The following is a 15,020-nucleotide window of genomic DNA, read 5'->3' as shown; positions in this document are numbered from 1 at the left end:
TCTTCAGGGGCATAGACACCCATGGGGTTGTACGTACACAATACTTAATGATCACAGCCAGTATGTATTGAGCACATACTGTATACCAGGCTGTGTGTGTCCACGAGCTCACTGGATCCTCGTAACAACTCCGTGAGGCTGATACTATGATTCATTTCTTGTTTTTATTTTATGGTGAAATGTACTGTACATTCAGGAGTGTAAAATATAAATGTATAGCTTTAAAAAATACGTATAATGTGAACAACTGTGAATCCTCATCAGGTTAAGATAAAAAGGACATAGAAGCCCCCATGAGCCCCTACCCAGTTACAACTCCTCTAATCCCTTGAGGTAACCACCTTTCTGACTTTTGTGATAATAATTTCCTTGCTTGCCTTTCTTTATAGTTTGACCACCCATGTATCCCCCATACTATATTGCCATTTCATTATCCCTGCTTTTGAGTTTTTTGAATAGAATAAGACAGCATGTCCTGTCTGGCTGTTTGGTGTCTGGTGTCTTTCACACACCGCGTGTGTGAGATTTATCCATGTGGTTGTGTGTATCAGTAGTTTATGCTCTTTTCACTGCTCTGTAGTATTCTGTTGTATGACTATACCACAATGTATTTATCCATTCTCCCGTTGATGGAAATTCCCATTTGGGACTATTACAAACAATGCTGCTGGGAACATTTCTTCCTGTACATGTTTCCTGATGCCCATGTTCAAGTTCTCTAAGATACATACTTAATATGGAACAGATAGGTAAAAGGTTATGTGCATTTTCAAATTTATTCAGTAGCACTATCCTCTCTCCCATTTAAAGATGAAGCAATTGCAACAAGAGAGGTTAATAACTTTCCCAAGGCCACAAAGCCACACTGCCTTGCTCCCAGAGCCCACATTCTCACTTAACACCCACTGGCATATGATGGGCACCTAATAATTGTGAGCTGTTATTCTGAGGGTCGTTGGGGGCTGTTTTGGGGGGTTTCCTTTCCTGTCCCCATTATTCTGAACTATGTCCCCATAAGTTAATAATTAACTGCCCCTCAAGGAGCCTGTGATCCTAAAGATTTACCTTTCCCTGGTTACTGTCTGGTTAATCAGTCACTGCCCCTGGCCGGGCAAGGGGCACTAGGTGGACCAGCTGCCTCCAAAGCCCCCGGACCTGGTGTGGAAGTGGCAAAGGATTCCTGATGCTCTGGACCTGTCGTGCGCTCCGCTCCCAAGCGGGGCCCTCCGCTGGGGGCTGGAAGCCCCTGAGCTTTGATGGTGGGGCCTTCCACCTCAAGGGCACAGGAGAACTGACCCGGGCTTTGCTGGTGCTACGGCTGTGTGCCTGGCCCCCTCTGGTCACCCACGGCCTGGCGGTGAGCAGTGACCGTGGGGACTGGCCCAGGGGGTCCCCAGGGCCAGGCTCTGAGCCCTTGCTCCCTGTCACCCCAGCTCCAAGCCTGGTCTCAGCGACTCCTGGGGTCCCAGCTCTCGGGCGCGCTTCTCCGAGCATCCATCTACGGGCAGTTTGTGGCTGGTGAGACCACAGAGGAGGTGAGGGCCTGTGTCCAACAGCTGCAGAGCCTAGGCCTCCGGCCCCTGCTGGCGGTGCCCACTGAGGAGGAGCCAGACTCAGCTGTCAAGACTGGGTGAGTAGGGGGCCAGGGACCAGGGTGGCCGGGAGGCTTGCAAGAAGGGGGTTAGTGGGCTCCAAACCCTGACGCCTGCTGGCTGGGCAGCGAGGCCTGGTATGAGGGGAACCTCAGCGCTATGCTTCGATGTGTGGACCTGTCACGAGGCCTCCTGGAGAGCCCCAGCCCGACTGGAAACATCCTCATGCAGCTGAAGATTACGGCGCTGATGAGCACCCGGCTCTGTGTAAGGGACCGGCAGGGTGGGAGGGGAGGGGATGGGTGCCCCCCTTGTCCCCCTCGCTACCCCATCTACCACCCCATTCCAGAAGGAGCTAACCTCACGCGTCCGAAGGCCAGGGGGGTCCTTGGAGCTGAGCCCTGAAAGACTGGCTGAAGCCATGGACTCTGGGCGGGTAAGGAGCTCAGGCTGGGGGAGATTGAATGGTTGGTGGGGAATGTGGGGGAAGCAGAGCCCCTTGGACTTGGAGGTAGCAGGCACCCGCCAGAGGCGTGTTCAAAATGTTTAACTACCTCTACTTTCCAGGCTTAGAATGATCAGAATTAAGTGTGGCTACAGACCTGGGACGTGGCTGGAATAAATGGAATAGGGGTCACCTGGGGACTCTAGGGGAGGGGCCTGGGGGCTGGGAGCTCTCAGAGGAGACACTGAGACAGCAGCTCTTTACCAACTAGAAAAAGTAATCAATATTTTATCAATCGACTCAGCTATGCTAGTGTGTGCTAACTAGCTGGAAGCTATGATTAGACCAATGGGTTTTGGTTCATTCATTCACTCATTTGTTCTTTCACTTATTCTTTTTTTTTAATTAACTGTAACTTTTGAAAAATATTTATTTTATTCATTTACTTATTTGGTTGCGCCGGGTTTTAGTCGTGTCAGGTGGGCTCCTTAGTTGTGGCACGTGTGCTCTTAATTGTAGCCGGCAGGCCCCTTAGTTGCGGCATGCATGTGGGATCTAGTTCTCTGAGCAGGGATCGAACCTGGGCCCCCTGCATTGGGAGCACAGAGTCTTAACCACTGCGCCACCAGGGAAGTCCCTCTTTCATTTATTCTTTATTTCCATATCTTATTTCTACCTTCCCTGCCATCAGCAGCATGTATCTCTTTGTTACTGTGAGTTTGTTTTGCCAAGTATATGCTCTTTGGGGGCATATTTTTCAAACATTTTATTATGAAAATTTTCAGACATACAGAAAAGTTGAAAGAATTTTACAGTGAACACCCATATACCTGCTGCCGTTAACATTTAACTATATTTGCTTTATTTATTTATTTATTTTTAAACATCTTTATTGGAGTATAATTGCTTTACAATGGTGTGTTAGTTTCTGCTTTATAACAAAGTGAATCAGGTATACATATACATATATCCCCATATCTCCTCCCTCTTGCATCTCCCTCCCTCCCACACTCCCTATTCCACCCCTCTAGGTGGGCACAAAGCACCGAGCTGATCTCCCTGTGCTATGCAGCTGCTTCCCACTAGCTATCGGTTTTACACTTGGTAGTGTATGTATGTCCATGCCACTGGGCTTATACTTGCTTTAAATCGTATCTATCCTTCTATCCATTCCTCTATCCATCCATCAATCCACATTTTTTTGATGCATTTCAAATTAAGTTGCAGACATCAACACACTTCTCCCCCAAATGCTTCAGAACGCACATCACTAATTAGAGTTCTGTATTTATTTCTTTTCAGGTAAAATTTACATACAATGAAATGCACACATTGTAAATGTACCCTTTGATGATGAGCTTTGACAAATACACACGTGAGCAATTCAAATCCCTATCAAGGTATAGAACCTTTCCATCACTGCAGGAAGTTCCCTTGTGCCCTTCTCCATCAATGGGGCTGGGTGGGGGGTGGAGGGTATAGTTTTAAACGCACACAAGTAACGTTATGTTATCTATGGCATTCTGTTTCTTACGTTTTTCACTGAGCACTCTGATTTTAAGATCCCTCCAAGCATCTCTGTGTGCATCTAATCCATTTTGTAAAATACTTATTTGTTTGGCTGCTCTGGGTCCTAGTTGTGGCACGCGGGATCTTCGTTGCCGCGTGCGAGATCTTTTAGTTGTAGCATGTGGACTCTTAGTTACAGCATGTGGGATCTAGTTCCCTGACCAAGGATCGAACCTGGGCCCCCTGCACTGGGAGTGTGGAGTCCCAACCACTGGACCACCAGGGAAGTCCCTAATCCATTGTTTTTAATGGTTGCTTCTGGCCACATGGTTTACCTCTCCTGGGATGGACACCCGGGTGGGTTCTGAGTCTCCATCATCCCAAATCATGCTGTCTGGGACCTGCTGAGGTTTCTTTTTTTAATTCGTAATTTTTAATATGTGTCACAGAACACATAGAAGCAGGACTTAGTGCTTCAAAGGATCAGCTCTGGAGTGTACCGAATTTCACCTCTTCATGAACTTAGTTTACTCATGTGAGGGCAGTGATAGTAATTTCTTCCCAGGGTGTTTTTTAAAGACTAAAGCCCCTGCCAGGCTGGCATCTGCACGATGACAGAGGGGCCCTCATCCCTCTGTGTCACTAGCTTCCCTTGGCTTCCCCAACACCATCAGACCTGGTGTTCCCTTTCCACCTCTGCCAGCTCATTCTCAATCTTCGTTAGGTTTCACTCTGCCTGACTCTTAAATATGGAGGTTCCCCAGGGCGAGGTCCCGGCTCACTCCCCTCTCAGTCCTTATTCCCCTCCAAGGGGCCTTCGCACCCACCCCTACAGCCTGTTTCCCTGCTCTGCGCTCATGATGCCTGCCTTCTGTCTCCAGCCCCAGCCTTTCCTCTGAGTCCCTCTGGAACCTCCGCCTGGACATCCCCCAGACCCCCTCACACCAACTGGGTCCCACACTGGCCTGTGTCTCCCCAAACCTGCCCCTTCCTCCTGTCCCCATCTCAGAGCAGTCCTACCACCCCCATCCCGATCCCAGGCCCCACCCATCCTTGGTCTTCGCAGCCACTGGCTCCACAGCACGATTCATAACTGTCCTGTTCACGGCCATATCCCAGGCCATGGCACCTAGACAAGATGTGATAAACATATGTTAAATAAATGAGTAAATGAATGGAGCAAGTGAGTCTGAAACAGAAAATTAATGGTGGAGAACTTACCACTCACCATGCGCACTGTCCTAAGTGGTTTATATGTGTTCAAGGGAAGCATTTACTCTCTGCCTGAAGATGCTGAGGTTTAAATCCCAGGTCAAGCTCTGTGATTTTATAAGTTTATTTATTTATTTATATTTTTGGCTGCGTTGGGTCTTCGTTGCTGCGTGCGGGCTTTCTCTAGTTGCGGCGAGCGGGGGCTACTCTTCGTTGAGGTGCGTGGGCTTCTTATTGCTGTGGCTTCTCTTGTTACGGAGCACAGGCTCTAGGCATGCAGGCTTCAGTAGTTGTGGCACACGGGCTCGGTAGTTGTGGCTCACAGGCTCTAGAGTGCAGAATCAGTAGTTGTGGAGCATGGGCTCAGTTGCTCCGTGGCATGTGGGATCTTCCTGGACCAGGGCTTGGACCCGTGTCCCCTGCATTGGCAGGCGGATTCTTAACCATTCTCCACCAGGCACAGCTTGGAAGTCCCAAGCTGTGTGATTTTAGACGAATGACTTCAACTCTCTATGCCTTCACCTGTTTCCCCCTCTGTAAAATGGGGATGACAATAGTCCCCACTTCAGAGGGTGGTGAAGGGTAAATGAGGACCTGAAATTGCATGTGGCGCCCTGCCGGCCCTCTGTGAGGGCGGCGGCTCCACCAGCTGCTCACACCACAGAACTCTCCTGGGATGATGCCCCATAGGGAGACAATTCTCTGACTGGGGAGAAGAACTCCGCAGGTGCCCCTCACCCTTCCCTAAATTCCACCTGTTCCTCTTCCTTTAACTTCCCAATTTCTTTGAACCCAGCTGGACTCCCTGAGTCACCAGCAGCTCACATTCACCCTCGAATCCCCATAAGAGGACCCTGAACTAGGGATAGTTATTATTTCCACATTACAAATGTAACAATTCCCTAAACGTTTGTTGAACATCTACCACATTCCAGGTGCTGTGCCAGGGGTGGGGATGATGACCAAGATAAACAAAATCTCTGCCCTCGAGGTAATTACTTGCTAGTCTGGGAGGCGCAAGAGACTCTCAATTGTTAAAACCAAAGCCCAGGGGCTTCCCTGGTGGCGCAGTGGTTGAGCGTCTGCCTGCCAATGCAGGGGACACGGGTTCGTGCCCCGGTCCGGGAAGATCCCACATGCTGTGGAGCGGCTGGGCCCGGTGAGCCACAACTACTGAGCCTGCACGTCTGGAGCTTGTGCTCCGCAACAAGAGAGGCCGCGGCAGTGAGAGGCCCGCGCACCGCGATGAAGAGTGGCCCCCGCTCGCCGCAACTAGAGAAAGCCCACGCACAGAAAAGAAGACCCAGCACAGCCAAAAATAAATAAATAAATGAAATTAAAAAAAAAAAAAAACCAAAGCCCAGTTGGGGCTTGCAGGGCCTCGTGCTGAGGCGGGGGGAGTGGGGGTGGGGGTGGGGGTGGGGGGGTGGGGGGGAGTGGGAAGCGCACCGAGCCAGGAAAATCATTCTTTTTCAAGTTTAGGTTCTAGTACCCCTCGGGGTCTCAGTTTCCTAATCTGGAAATTGGGAATAATATTTACTTAATTGTTTTAGGGGATCAAATTTATTAATGCAGATAAAGTAGGTGCTTTTGAAATTGGGCTCCTAGGGCTTCCCTGGTGGCACAGGGGTTGAGAGTCTGCCTGCCGATGCAGGGGACACGGGTTCGTGCCCCGGTCCGGGAAGATCCCACATGCCGTGGAGCGGCTGGGCCCGTGAGCCATGGCCGCTGAGCCTGCGTGTCTGGAGCCTGTGCTCCGCAACGGGAGAGGCCACAACAGTAAGAAGCCCGCGTACCGCAAAAAAAAAAAAAAAAAAAAAGAAATTGGGCTCTGAGAGCTTCCCCATATTAGTAAACCGCCTTTTCACTTGAGCTCTTTTGAAAGGTTTCTGTTTATTGTTCCCTTACAATCAAATGATCTTTGATTGAGATGGGGAGTGTGACGCAGAGACAGACACAGAGAAACATTGCCCTCTCTTCACTCTATCCATAAGTGTGTGAAAAAATGTAATAAATGTTTAATTATACTAAAACAAAAAACAAAGCCGATATGTTACAAGTATAGACAACCGTTGTAGGGAAAAATAAGGCTGAGGAAGGGGAAGGGAAAGCCCCAGGAAGGGAGTTGCAAGTTCAAACCAGAGAAAACCTCATAGAGAAGGTGGCATTGAAATAAAGACCCTGCGGAGAGGTTGGAGTGAAGTAAGTGGACATCTGGGCGAAAAGTGTTCCAGGCGGAAGGAACAGCCAGAGCAAAGGCTCTGAGGTGGGAAGGTACCTGGCATGTTCAAAGACTAGCAGGGAGGCCCGTGAGGCTGGAGGGCAGTAAGCCAGGTGGAGGGTGGGAGGAGGTGAGAGCAGAGGGGTCAGACCAGGGGAGCCTAGTGAGTTGCAATGAGGCCTTCAAAGTTCGATGAGGAAACTGAGGTCGCAAGAGACGAATGCGAGGTAACACTTATGGCTCTTATTCTGAGCTAGCTGCTGTTCCAAGCACTTTCTAGATGCTAATTCCAAGTCACGTCACTCTCCCACTGGAAAACGGAGCTTGGGATAACATCTGCCTGCTAGGATCGTTGTAAAGATTAAATACATAAGATGGCATCTGAAGCCACCTATTATCATAACAGGTATTGAGTGCTCATATTCTGGCGCTGTCCTGTCCTGTGTATGTCCAGACACATCTCATATATTAACCCATTTTTATCCACACAGCGACTCCATGAGGTAGTTATTATTATCACCCCCATTTTACAGAGGAGAACATTGAGGCCCAGAGAGGTTATATGATTTGTTCAAGGCCACACAGTAAGTGGCGGAGCCAGGATTCAAACTCAGATTCTGAGCTCTCAACCATTGTATTATACCTCAATAAATAATATCAATGTGATCCAGCTACTTTTCAGATTTCGAACAATTTCTAAACTGGTTTTCCCTTCCTGCTGGTGGGGGAGAGAAGACTTAGGCTCTGGAAGGGTCCAGTAGCCCTGAACTGCTCTTGCCACCCCCCACCCCCCACAGGACCTCCAGGTCTCCTGCCTCAATGTCGAGCAAACCCGGCATCTCCAGGCCTCCTTGAGCCGTTTGCACCGGGTGGTACAGGTAACACCTGCGGCCGCGGTCTGGCTCCACTGCACCTGCTTGCTGGTCACTCCTGGGGGCCCGACCACAGTCTCTCTCGCCCTCAGCACGCCCGGGCCCAGCATGTGAGGCTCCTGGTGGACGCTGAGTACACTTCCCTGAACCCTGCACTCTCTCTGCTGGTGGCCGCTCTGGCCACTCGCTGGAACGGCCCCAGGGAAGGCGGGCCCTGGGTGTGGAACACTTACCAGGCCTATCTGAAGGTGTGTGGTGCACTTGGGGCGGGTGGGGGGGGGGTCCGGGGGAGGGGACCGCAGGCCGGGGTCCCAGCACCTTGACCCGAAGCTGCCCCTGTGCTCTGCCAGGACACCTACGAGCAGCTGAGGCGGGATGCTGAGGCCGCAGACAGGGCTGGCCTGGCCTTCGGGGTGAAGCTGGTACGAGGGGCATATCTGGACAAGGAGAGAGAGGTGGCCCGGCTCCAGGGTACCGAAGATCCCACTCAGCCTGACTACAAGGCTACCAGTCAGAGGTGGGACTGGGGCAGGCTGGCCTCTGAGACAAATAATATTAGCATCTAACCTTTCATCAGAGCTCACTCCCCAGGGTGCTGAGTGTCCTGTGTGGGTCCACACAACACTCCCTCTCCCCAGTCCAGGACACCGTCACTTCCCACCTGAAGAGCAGCCTCCTCCTTGGGCTTCCTGCTCCCTTCTCTAACCCCCTCCCCATTCGGTCCCCACGTGCAGCCAGAGGGAACCTGCCTCAAATCTTGTCCCTCCTCAGTTCAAAATCCCCCCATGGCGCCCAGTGCACCCTTGATAACCCCCAGATCCTTGCAGCGGCCTGCAATCCTGTCCCCTCGCTCACTTCACTCCAGCCACACTGGCCTCCTTGATGACCCCCAGGGCCTTTGCACTTCCTGTTCCCGCTGCCCAGAACCTTCTCCCTCCAGACAGTGGTGTGGCTCAATCCCTCACCTCCTTAGATCTTTATTTGTTGGTACCTTCTCAGGGGACCTTCCTATCAAAAACTAGAACTTTCCACACCCACTCACTTCTTCGATTTATTTTTCTTCCGGCACTTACCAGCAGTTGAGGTTTCACATTCGGCTGCTCATTATTCGTCTCACCCACGGGAGCGTGGGCCCAGGAGGGCAGGGCATTCTGATTTGTTCACTGCTGAACCCCCAGTGCTTAAAATTGCGCCTGCTGTGTGGTGGGTGCTTGGTACAGATCTGTTGAAAGAATGAATAAACAACCCAAGCGGTAGATACTGTTATTATCATCCCCATTTCACAGAGGATGAAATCGAGGCACAGAGAAATGGAATCACTTACCCGCGGTTGCACAGCTAGTGAGTGGCAGGGCCAAGATTTTTGGCAGACTGGCTCTAGAACCCACATTTTTACTCACCTCAAATCATTGTGATTTCCTTGGGTCACCTTCCCATGGCCCTGGGAAGAAAGAATTTATTCTTTCAGGGAATTCCCTGGCAGTCCAGTGGTTAGGATTCTGGGCTTTCACTGTTAGGGGCCCAGGTTCAATCCCTGGTTGGGGAACTAAGATCATGTGAGCCGAGAGGCCGCAGCCAAAAAAAAAAAAAACAAACAGAATTTATCTTTCAATACATACTTGCTGACCACTTTATTTTTCTTTTAAATTTATTTATTTATTTATTTATTTATTTATTTTCGGCTGTGTTGGGTCTTTGTTGCTGCGCTCAGGCTTTCTCTAGTTGCAGCAAGTGGGGGCTACTCTTCGTTGCTGTGTGTGGGCTTCTCATTGCGGTGGCTTCTCTTGTTGTGGAGCACGGGCTCTAGGCGCACGGGCTTCAGTAGTTATGGCACGCAGGCTCAGTAGTTGTGGCTCATGGGCCCTAGAACTCAGGCTCAGTAGTTGTGGTGCATGGGCTTAGTTGCTCCACGGCATGTGGGATCTTCCCGGACCAGGGCTCGAACCCCTGTCCCCCGCACCGGCAGGCAGATTCTTAACCACTGTGCCAACAGGGAAGTCCCTGACCACCTGATTTAGATCAGGAACTGTGTTGCACCCTGGTTGCAGTGGCAACCAAGGTGGCCACCAGGCCCTGTCTTCATGGAGTTTTCAAAGCCCAATTCCATTTCACAGTGGACCAAGGAGAGGTCTGTAGAATTGCAAGTACTCACCAAGGTTCCAGAGCAAGTTGCCAAGCCACGAAGGCTAAGCTTGCATCCAAGCCCATGAAGCTTCCTAGGCACATTTGTGTCCCATAGGCTTAATCATTTGGCACCATTTTTGGTTTTTTTTACTGAGATATAATTCACATATCGTAAAATTTGCTATTTTAAAGTGCACAATTCAGTGGCCTTTAGTATGTTCATAAGATTGTGCAGCCATCACCACTATCTAATTCCAGAACGTTTTCATCACCTCAAAGAGAAACCCCAGGGCTTCCCTGGTGGCGCAGTGGTTGGGAGTCCGCCTGCCGATGCAGGGGACACGGGTTCGTGCCCCAATCTGGGAAGATCCCACATGCCGCGGAGCGGCTGGGCCTGTGAGCCATGGCCACTGAGCCTGAGCGTCCGGAGCCTGTGCTCCGCAACGGGAGAGGCCACAATAGTGAGAGGCCCGCGTACCGCAAAAAAAAAAAAAAAAAAAAAAAAAAAAGTTGAGTTCTCTAGGACTGGAATCGCTGGGTCATATGGTCACTCCATGTTTAACTTTTTGAGGAACTACGAGATGGTTTTCCAAAGTGGCTGCAGCATTTTAGACTCACACCAGCACGGTGGGAGGGTTCCAATTTCTCCACATCTTCTTCAGCACAGTACCGTTAATGTTTTAATAGAGATTTTGAATAAATAATACATTCACATGATTCAAAAATCAAAATGATATGAAAATGAACACACCGACACAGCTCACATCTGCTCCCATCACCATGTAATCACGGGGTCTCCCTGCCCCCGCAGGGGCACTCCACTCTCCTCTGGGTGTTCATTTAGCCGGTCCCCCACTTACAGACATTTGGGTTGTTACTAACCCTGCTCTGTAGACACTGCTGCAGTGAATGACCTTGGATAAATGTCATCTTGTGTGATGTGGCCCTTTGCTGTGAGAGTGCCATTGTGCCAGAGGCTTTATGTCCACCCTCATCTCACTCCATCCTCACAACAACACTGTTTGGTGAACGTGGGTTGTTAAAGAGAAGAAAAAGCCTCAGAGAGGGGATGTCATTCGCAGGGGAGGCAGGTGGGATGCAGGTACTTCCCGACTTCAGGGTCCTTGCCCTTAGGCACCCCACCTCCCAAGGACAGAAATCCCCAGTCCCTGGGGCCTAACTCTCACTTACCAGGTGTCATATGCCAGGCCTTTATCTCCCTTCAGTTACAGCCGCTGTCTGGAGCTGATGCTGACCCAGGTGTCCCATCGTGGCCCCATGTGCCCCCTCATGGTGGCTTCCCACAATGAGGACTCTGTTCACCAGGCAACCAAGCGGTATGAAGTAGGGGACTGGGAAATAGGTACCCAAAGGGTGGTGGATGTGGAACAAGGGGAGGGACAGTGTGGGCCAGTAGGTTCAAAGGGGATCCGGGGAGGATATTCAGAATATTTAACTCCTGCTACACCTGCAGGTCCCATAGGCCCCAGCTGAACAAGGCATTGCCCCTTATTTGCTGGGGCATGGGGAGGTCCCAGGGCTCCAGGGAAGAAGTGGGGACTCACTGGGGATCCTTCAGGGGGCCCAGGGCAGTGGTTATTTATCAGTGAGTTTGGAAGTACTTCAACATTTGAATAACTAGCACAGCCATATGAGCGCATCATGGCTGACTTTCAGCTCTGGATCCAGCCACTGTCTGGATTGATGATGTGGCCTTTTCTGTAGCATGTGGGAGCTGGGCATTCCTCTGGATGGGCCTGTCTGTTTTGGACAACTCCTGGGGATGTGTGACCATGTCTCCCTGGCACTGGGTACGTGAATGATCTGTCCCTCCCAGCCCCACTCCCACATCCCACCCTGTCAGCCCCAGGCCTCATTCCCTCCCAAACAGATCCCATCTTCCATTCCCAGACAATGCCTGGCCAGGCTCCCATCCAGAGCCTGCAGCCGGTCCGAGCGCCAGACCCTTCCAGATAGATCTGTCCCATAGCTGAAGGCCTTGCGGGCCTGTGTCTCTGTGTCTGCGGTCTGTTGTTTCTGTTGGTTCTTCATCGTGGTATCTTGTCACCTGTGTGCTTTGTTTTCTTTACTGTGTTGTTCACCAGGGCCTGAGACCAGAAGATTTATGTTTTCTTCTGCCAGGTGCTGAGGGGTACAAAGTCAGTGTACCCTAACTTCACAGCTTGAGGTATCCCAGGGATGCAAATTGAGGCTGCAAATATTTTAGGGGACTAACCCATGGCCACAACCTGTCAGAGATGGATTTCTCTAGTTGTTTCCTTGCTCTGCTCATGGTCAAGGCCATTCCCCGGGAGTGAGGGAGGGTGGGAGGTTTGACTTCTTGTTATCTCTTACTTTGAGGGTCTAGATTTTTGGATTCCAACTTAATCTGGGGAAGTTCTCCTTTATAACTCTTACCGTGGTCAGGCTTTGGGCCTCCATTTCTGTACCCCCTGAGCTTTGAAGTCATTAAGTAGCAGCCCAATTTTGCCTTCAGGATAGAAATGCTTCTTGTGTAACCCTTCCTTCTCTGGATTCTCACTTTCTCTTAATTCTTGGATTAAGCATTTTCATAACTTTGAGAAGATTTTTTTTTTTAATGTTTACTCCAGGATTTTTAGTTTTTTCAGTGGGAGATTTTGTCCAACCCACCTAGTCTGCCATGTTCTCAGAAATGGAAATCTCTGTTCCAGATGGGGCCTGGGGGAGCCTCTCCCCCAAACACCAGCCCACACCCTGCAACTACTCTCCCTCCAGGGCAGGCTGGCTATGCTGTGTACAAGTCCATCCCCTATGGCTCCCTGGAGGAAGTGATCCCCTACCTGATCCGGAGGGCCCAGGAGAACCAAAGCGTACTGCGGGGTGCCCGCAGGGAACAGGAACTGCTCAGTCAAGAACTTCGGCGGAGGCTGCTGGGGCGGGGCCTGAGGGTACCCCATTAGCACCCCCAGGGCTCATATGGTCAATAAAGGTCCTGAGCTGCTGCCCAGGCAGCTGCCCTGTACGGAAGCCGCCTCCTTGGGGAAGGGCTCATCTCGGCCTCAGCCAGCCCAAGCTCAGGGGGCTCTGTGGCTCAAGAGAGATCTTTAGATGACCCCAGAGCATAGCAAGGGCATTGATCAGAGACTAATGAGCTCCCCCACCAACCCTGAGGCAGACGATCCTGCGATGGGCCTGGGGTCAGCTCTACTCAGCCAGCTAGTGGCTCACGCGGGAATTTTCTTTACTCCAGTGGACGCCCAGGTGAGGAGCACAGATGAAGAGCAGACACGGAGGCACTGAAATCTAGAGGCTGGGCTAAGGCCACACGTCCACGGAGGGACAGAGAGAAGAAGCAAGCCACTCTCTCATTTAATAAGCATTTACTGAATCTCCTTCTGAGCTAGGCTTCCAGGTGAACAGTGTTAGGGACACAACAGTGACCAAACACAACCCCAGGCCTGGCCTCACAGAGCTCTTAGTCCAGTAGGGGTAGACAGACCCATCTTCAGACAGCGACAGCCCAGCGTGGTCAGGGCTGTGATGAGGGGAGCCCAGGCAGAGTATCAGGGCAACGTTGGGAAAAGCCTGGAGGCTGTAGGAGGCCAGAGGAGACACACCTGGTGATCAAGAGGGTGTCCCAGAGAATTCATAAGAATAACCAAGTAAATACTGAGAAGGGCATTCCAGGACAAGGGCATGTGCATAAACAGACTGCGGAGTCGGGGGACAAGGATGGAGGCTGGGGGGCCAGAAGATGCAGTCTTTGGTGCCACACTGCAGGGTATCGACTCTGTCCCAAGGGCACTGGGGAGTAAGGAGGCTTTGAAGCAGGGGAGGGACAGAGTCAGGTCGGGCTTTAGTGAGAGTCCCTGGGCTGCAGCACGGCGAGTGGACCTCGAGCTTTCCGCCTGAGAGCCCAGGGGAAGCTGGGGTAGGGAATCCTGGCAGGTGGGTAGAGCAGGGCAGGGTGTGGGGAAGGGAGGAGGGGGCTGGTGGAAAGAGCAATCGGGAGGCTGAGCGGAAGGGCCGTGGAGCTGATAGGCTGGATTTGAGGGAGACATTCAGGGCCAGGCCCGGGGCTCTGGCTTAAAGAGGGGACAGTGGGTCCAACTCTGAGATGGGGATCTGGGAGGAGATGCAGTTCGGGGGAGATACTGAGGCCAGCGTGGGACCAGTGGGTGTGAGGGCCCCAGGGGACGTCCAGAGAGAGGCAGAGTATCAGGACATTGTGGGGCAAAGAAGAGAGGCTGGGGCTGAGATGGAGGAAACCGCCCATGGGTGTGGGTGAAAAGCATGGACAGACAGCCAAGGGCAGGGATCATACAGGGCCCGCCAGCCCAAACAAGAAGGCATTAACATTAGGGGGCAGTCAGTAGCCCTGGGGTGGCCATTGCTGTCTCTCCTACCGGGGCACCTCAGGGCCGCAGGGGCAGCTCTCAGGGGAGGGAGGCTACTGCGCAAGCGCACAGGTGGCCAGAGACAGCTGGTGCGCACGAGCCTAGGATTCCCGCTCAGATCGCCAGAACTAGTGCACGGGGTCACGTGGCAGCCACATGGGGATCGCTCTCGGAGCCCAACGGTAGGTACAAAGCTGCAGCGACTGGGCCCTCAGCTGTCCACCAGGCCCCTTCCCCTGCCCACAGACCCCCGCCCTCAGACCTCCCCCTCCCTCACACTCCTCCCGTCCTTCCCACCCCTCCTGCGCCCTCAGACCCACCCCTTTATCAGACCCTGTCTTCATTACGCGCTCCCTTCCCTCAGCGCACGGATGCAGTCCTCAGACCCCTTCCTTCCCTCCGTCCCTTCTCATAATCCATAGACCCCATCCTAGCACACAGACGCTTCCCTAAACCTCAGCCCATGCCCCCCAACCCTCAGACCCTCTCCCAGGTGACAGACCCCAGCCACTACCCTCAGACCCCTCCTCAAGCCTGCAGACCCTGCCCTCAGACTGTCCTCCTCCCTTGGACGCCTCCCTCTCACAGCCCGTAGACCCCAGCCCCTCTCAGGTCCTAACCCTCAGACCCCTCTTCCTCCAGCCCCTAGGTAGTCTTCAGACCCTC

The 15,020-nt window shown here is 52.0% G+C and overlaps 1 protein-coding gene across 1 annotated transcript; it reads left to right on the top strand.

Moving 5' to 3' along the window:
- Window positions 1–1,111: 1,111 nt before the first annotated feature.
- Window positions 1,112–12,968, top strand: PRODH2 (proline dehydrogenase 2). Its single transcript, XM_082863139.1, has 10 exons — window positions 1,112–1,357; window positions 1,434–1,630; window positions 1,721–1,859; window positions 1,942–2,028; window positions 7,777–7,857; window positions 7,944–8,099; window positions 8,202–8,368; window positions 11,202–11,312; window positions 11,701–11,786; window positions 12,733–12,968. The coding sequence occupies exons 1-10, from the start codon at window positions 1,184–1,186 to the stop codon at window positions 12,915–12,917; spliced, it is 1,383 nt and encodes a 460-aa protein (XP_082719265.1). The 5' UTR covers window positions 1,112–1,183; the 3' UTR covers window positions 12,918–12,968.
- Window positions 12,969–15,020: the final 2,052 nt, after the last annotated feature.

The sequence above is a fragment of the Leucopleurus acutus genome (genome assembly GCF_964270905.1).
Source record: "Leucopleurus acutus genome assembly, chromosome: 20".
Classification (NCBI taxonomy): domain Eukaryota; kingdom Metazoa; phylum Chordata; class Mammalia; order Artiodactyla; family Delphinidae; genus Leucopleurus; species Leucopleurus acutus.
Note: the sequence above shows the minus strand (reverse complement) of the source record. Positions and strands in the feature narration are given on the sequence as shown.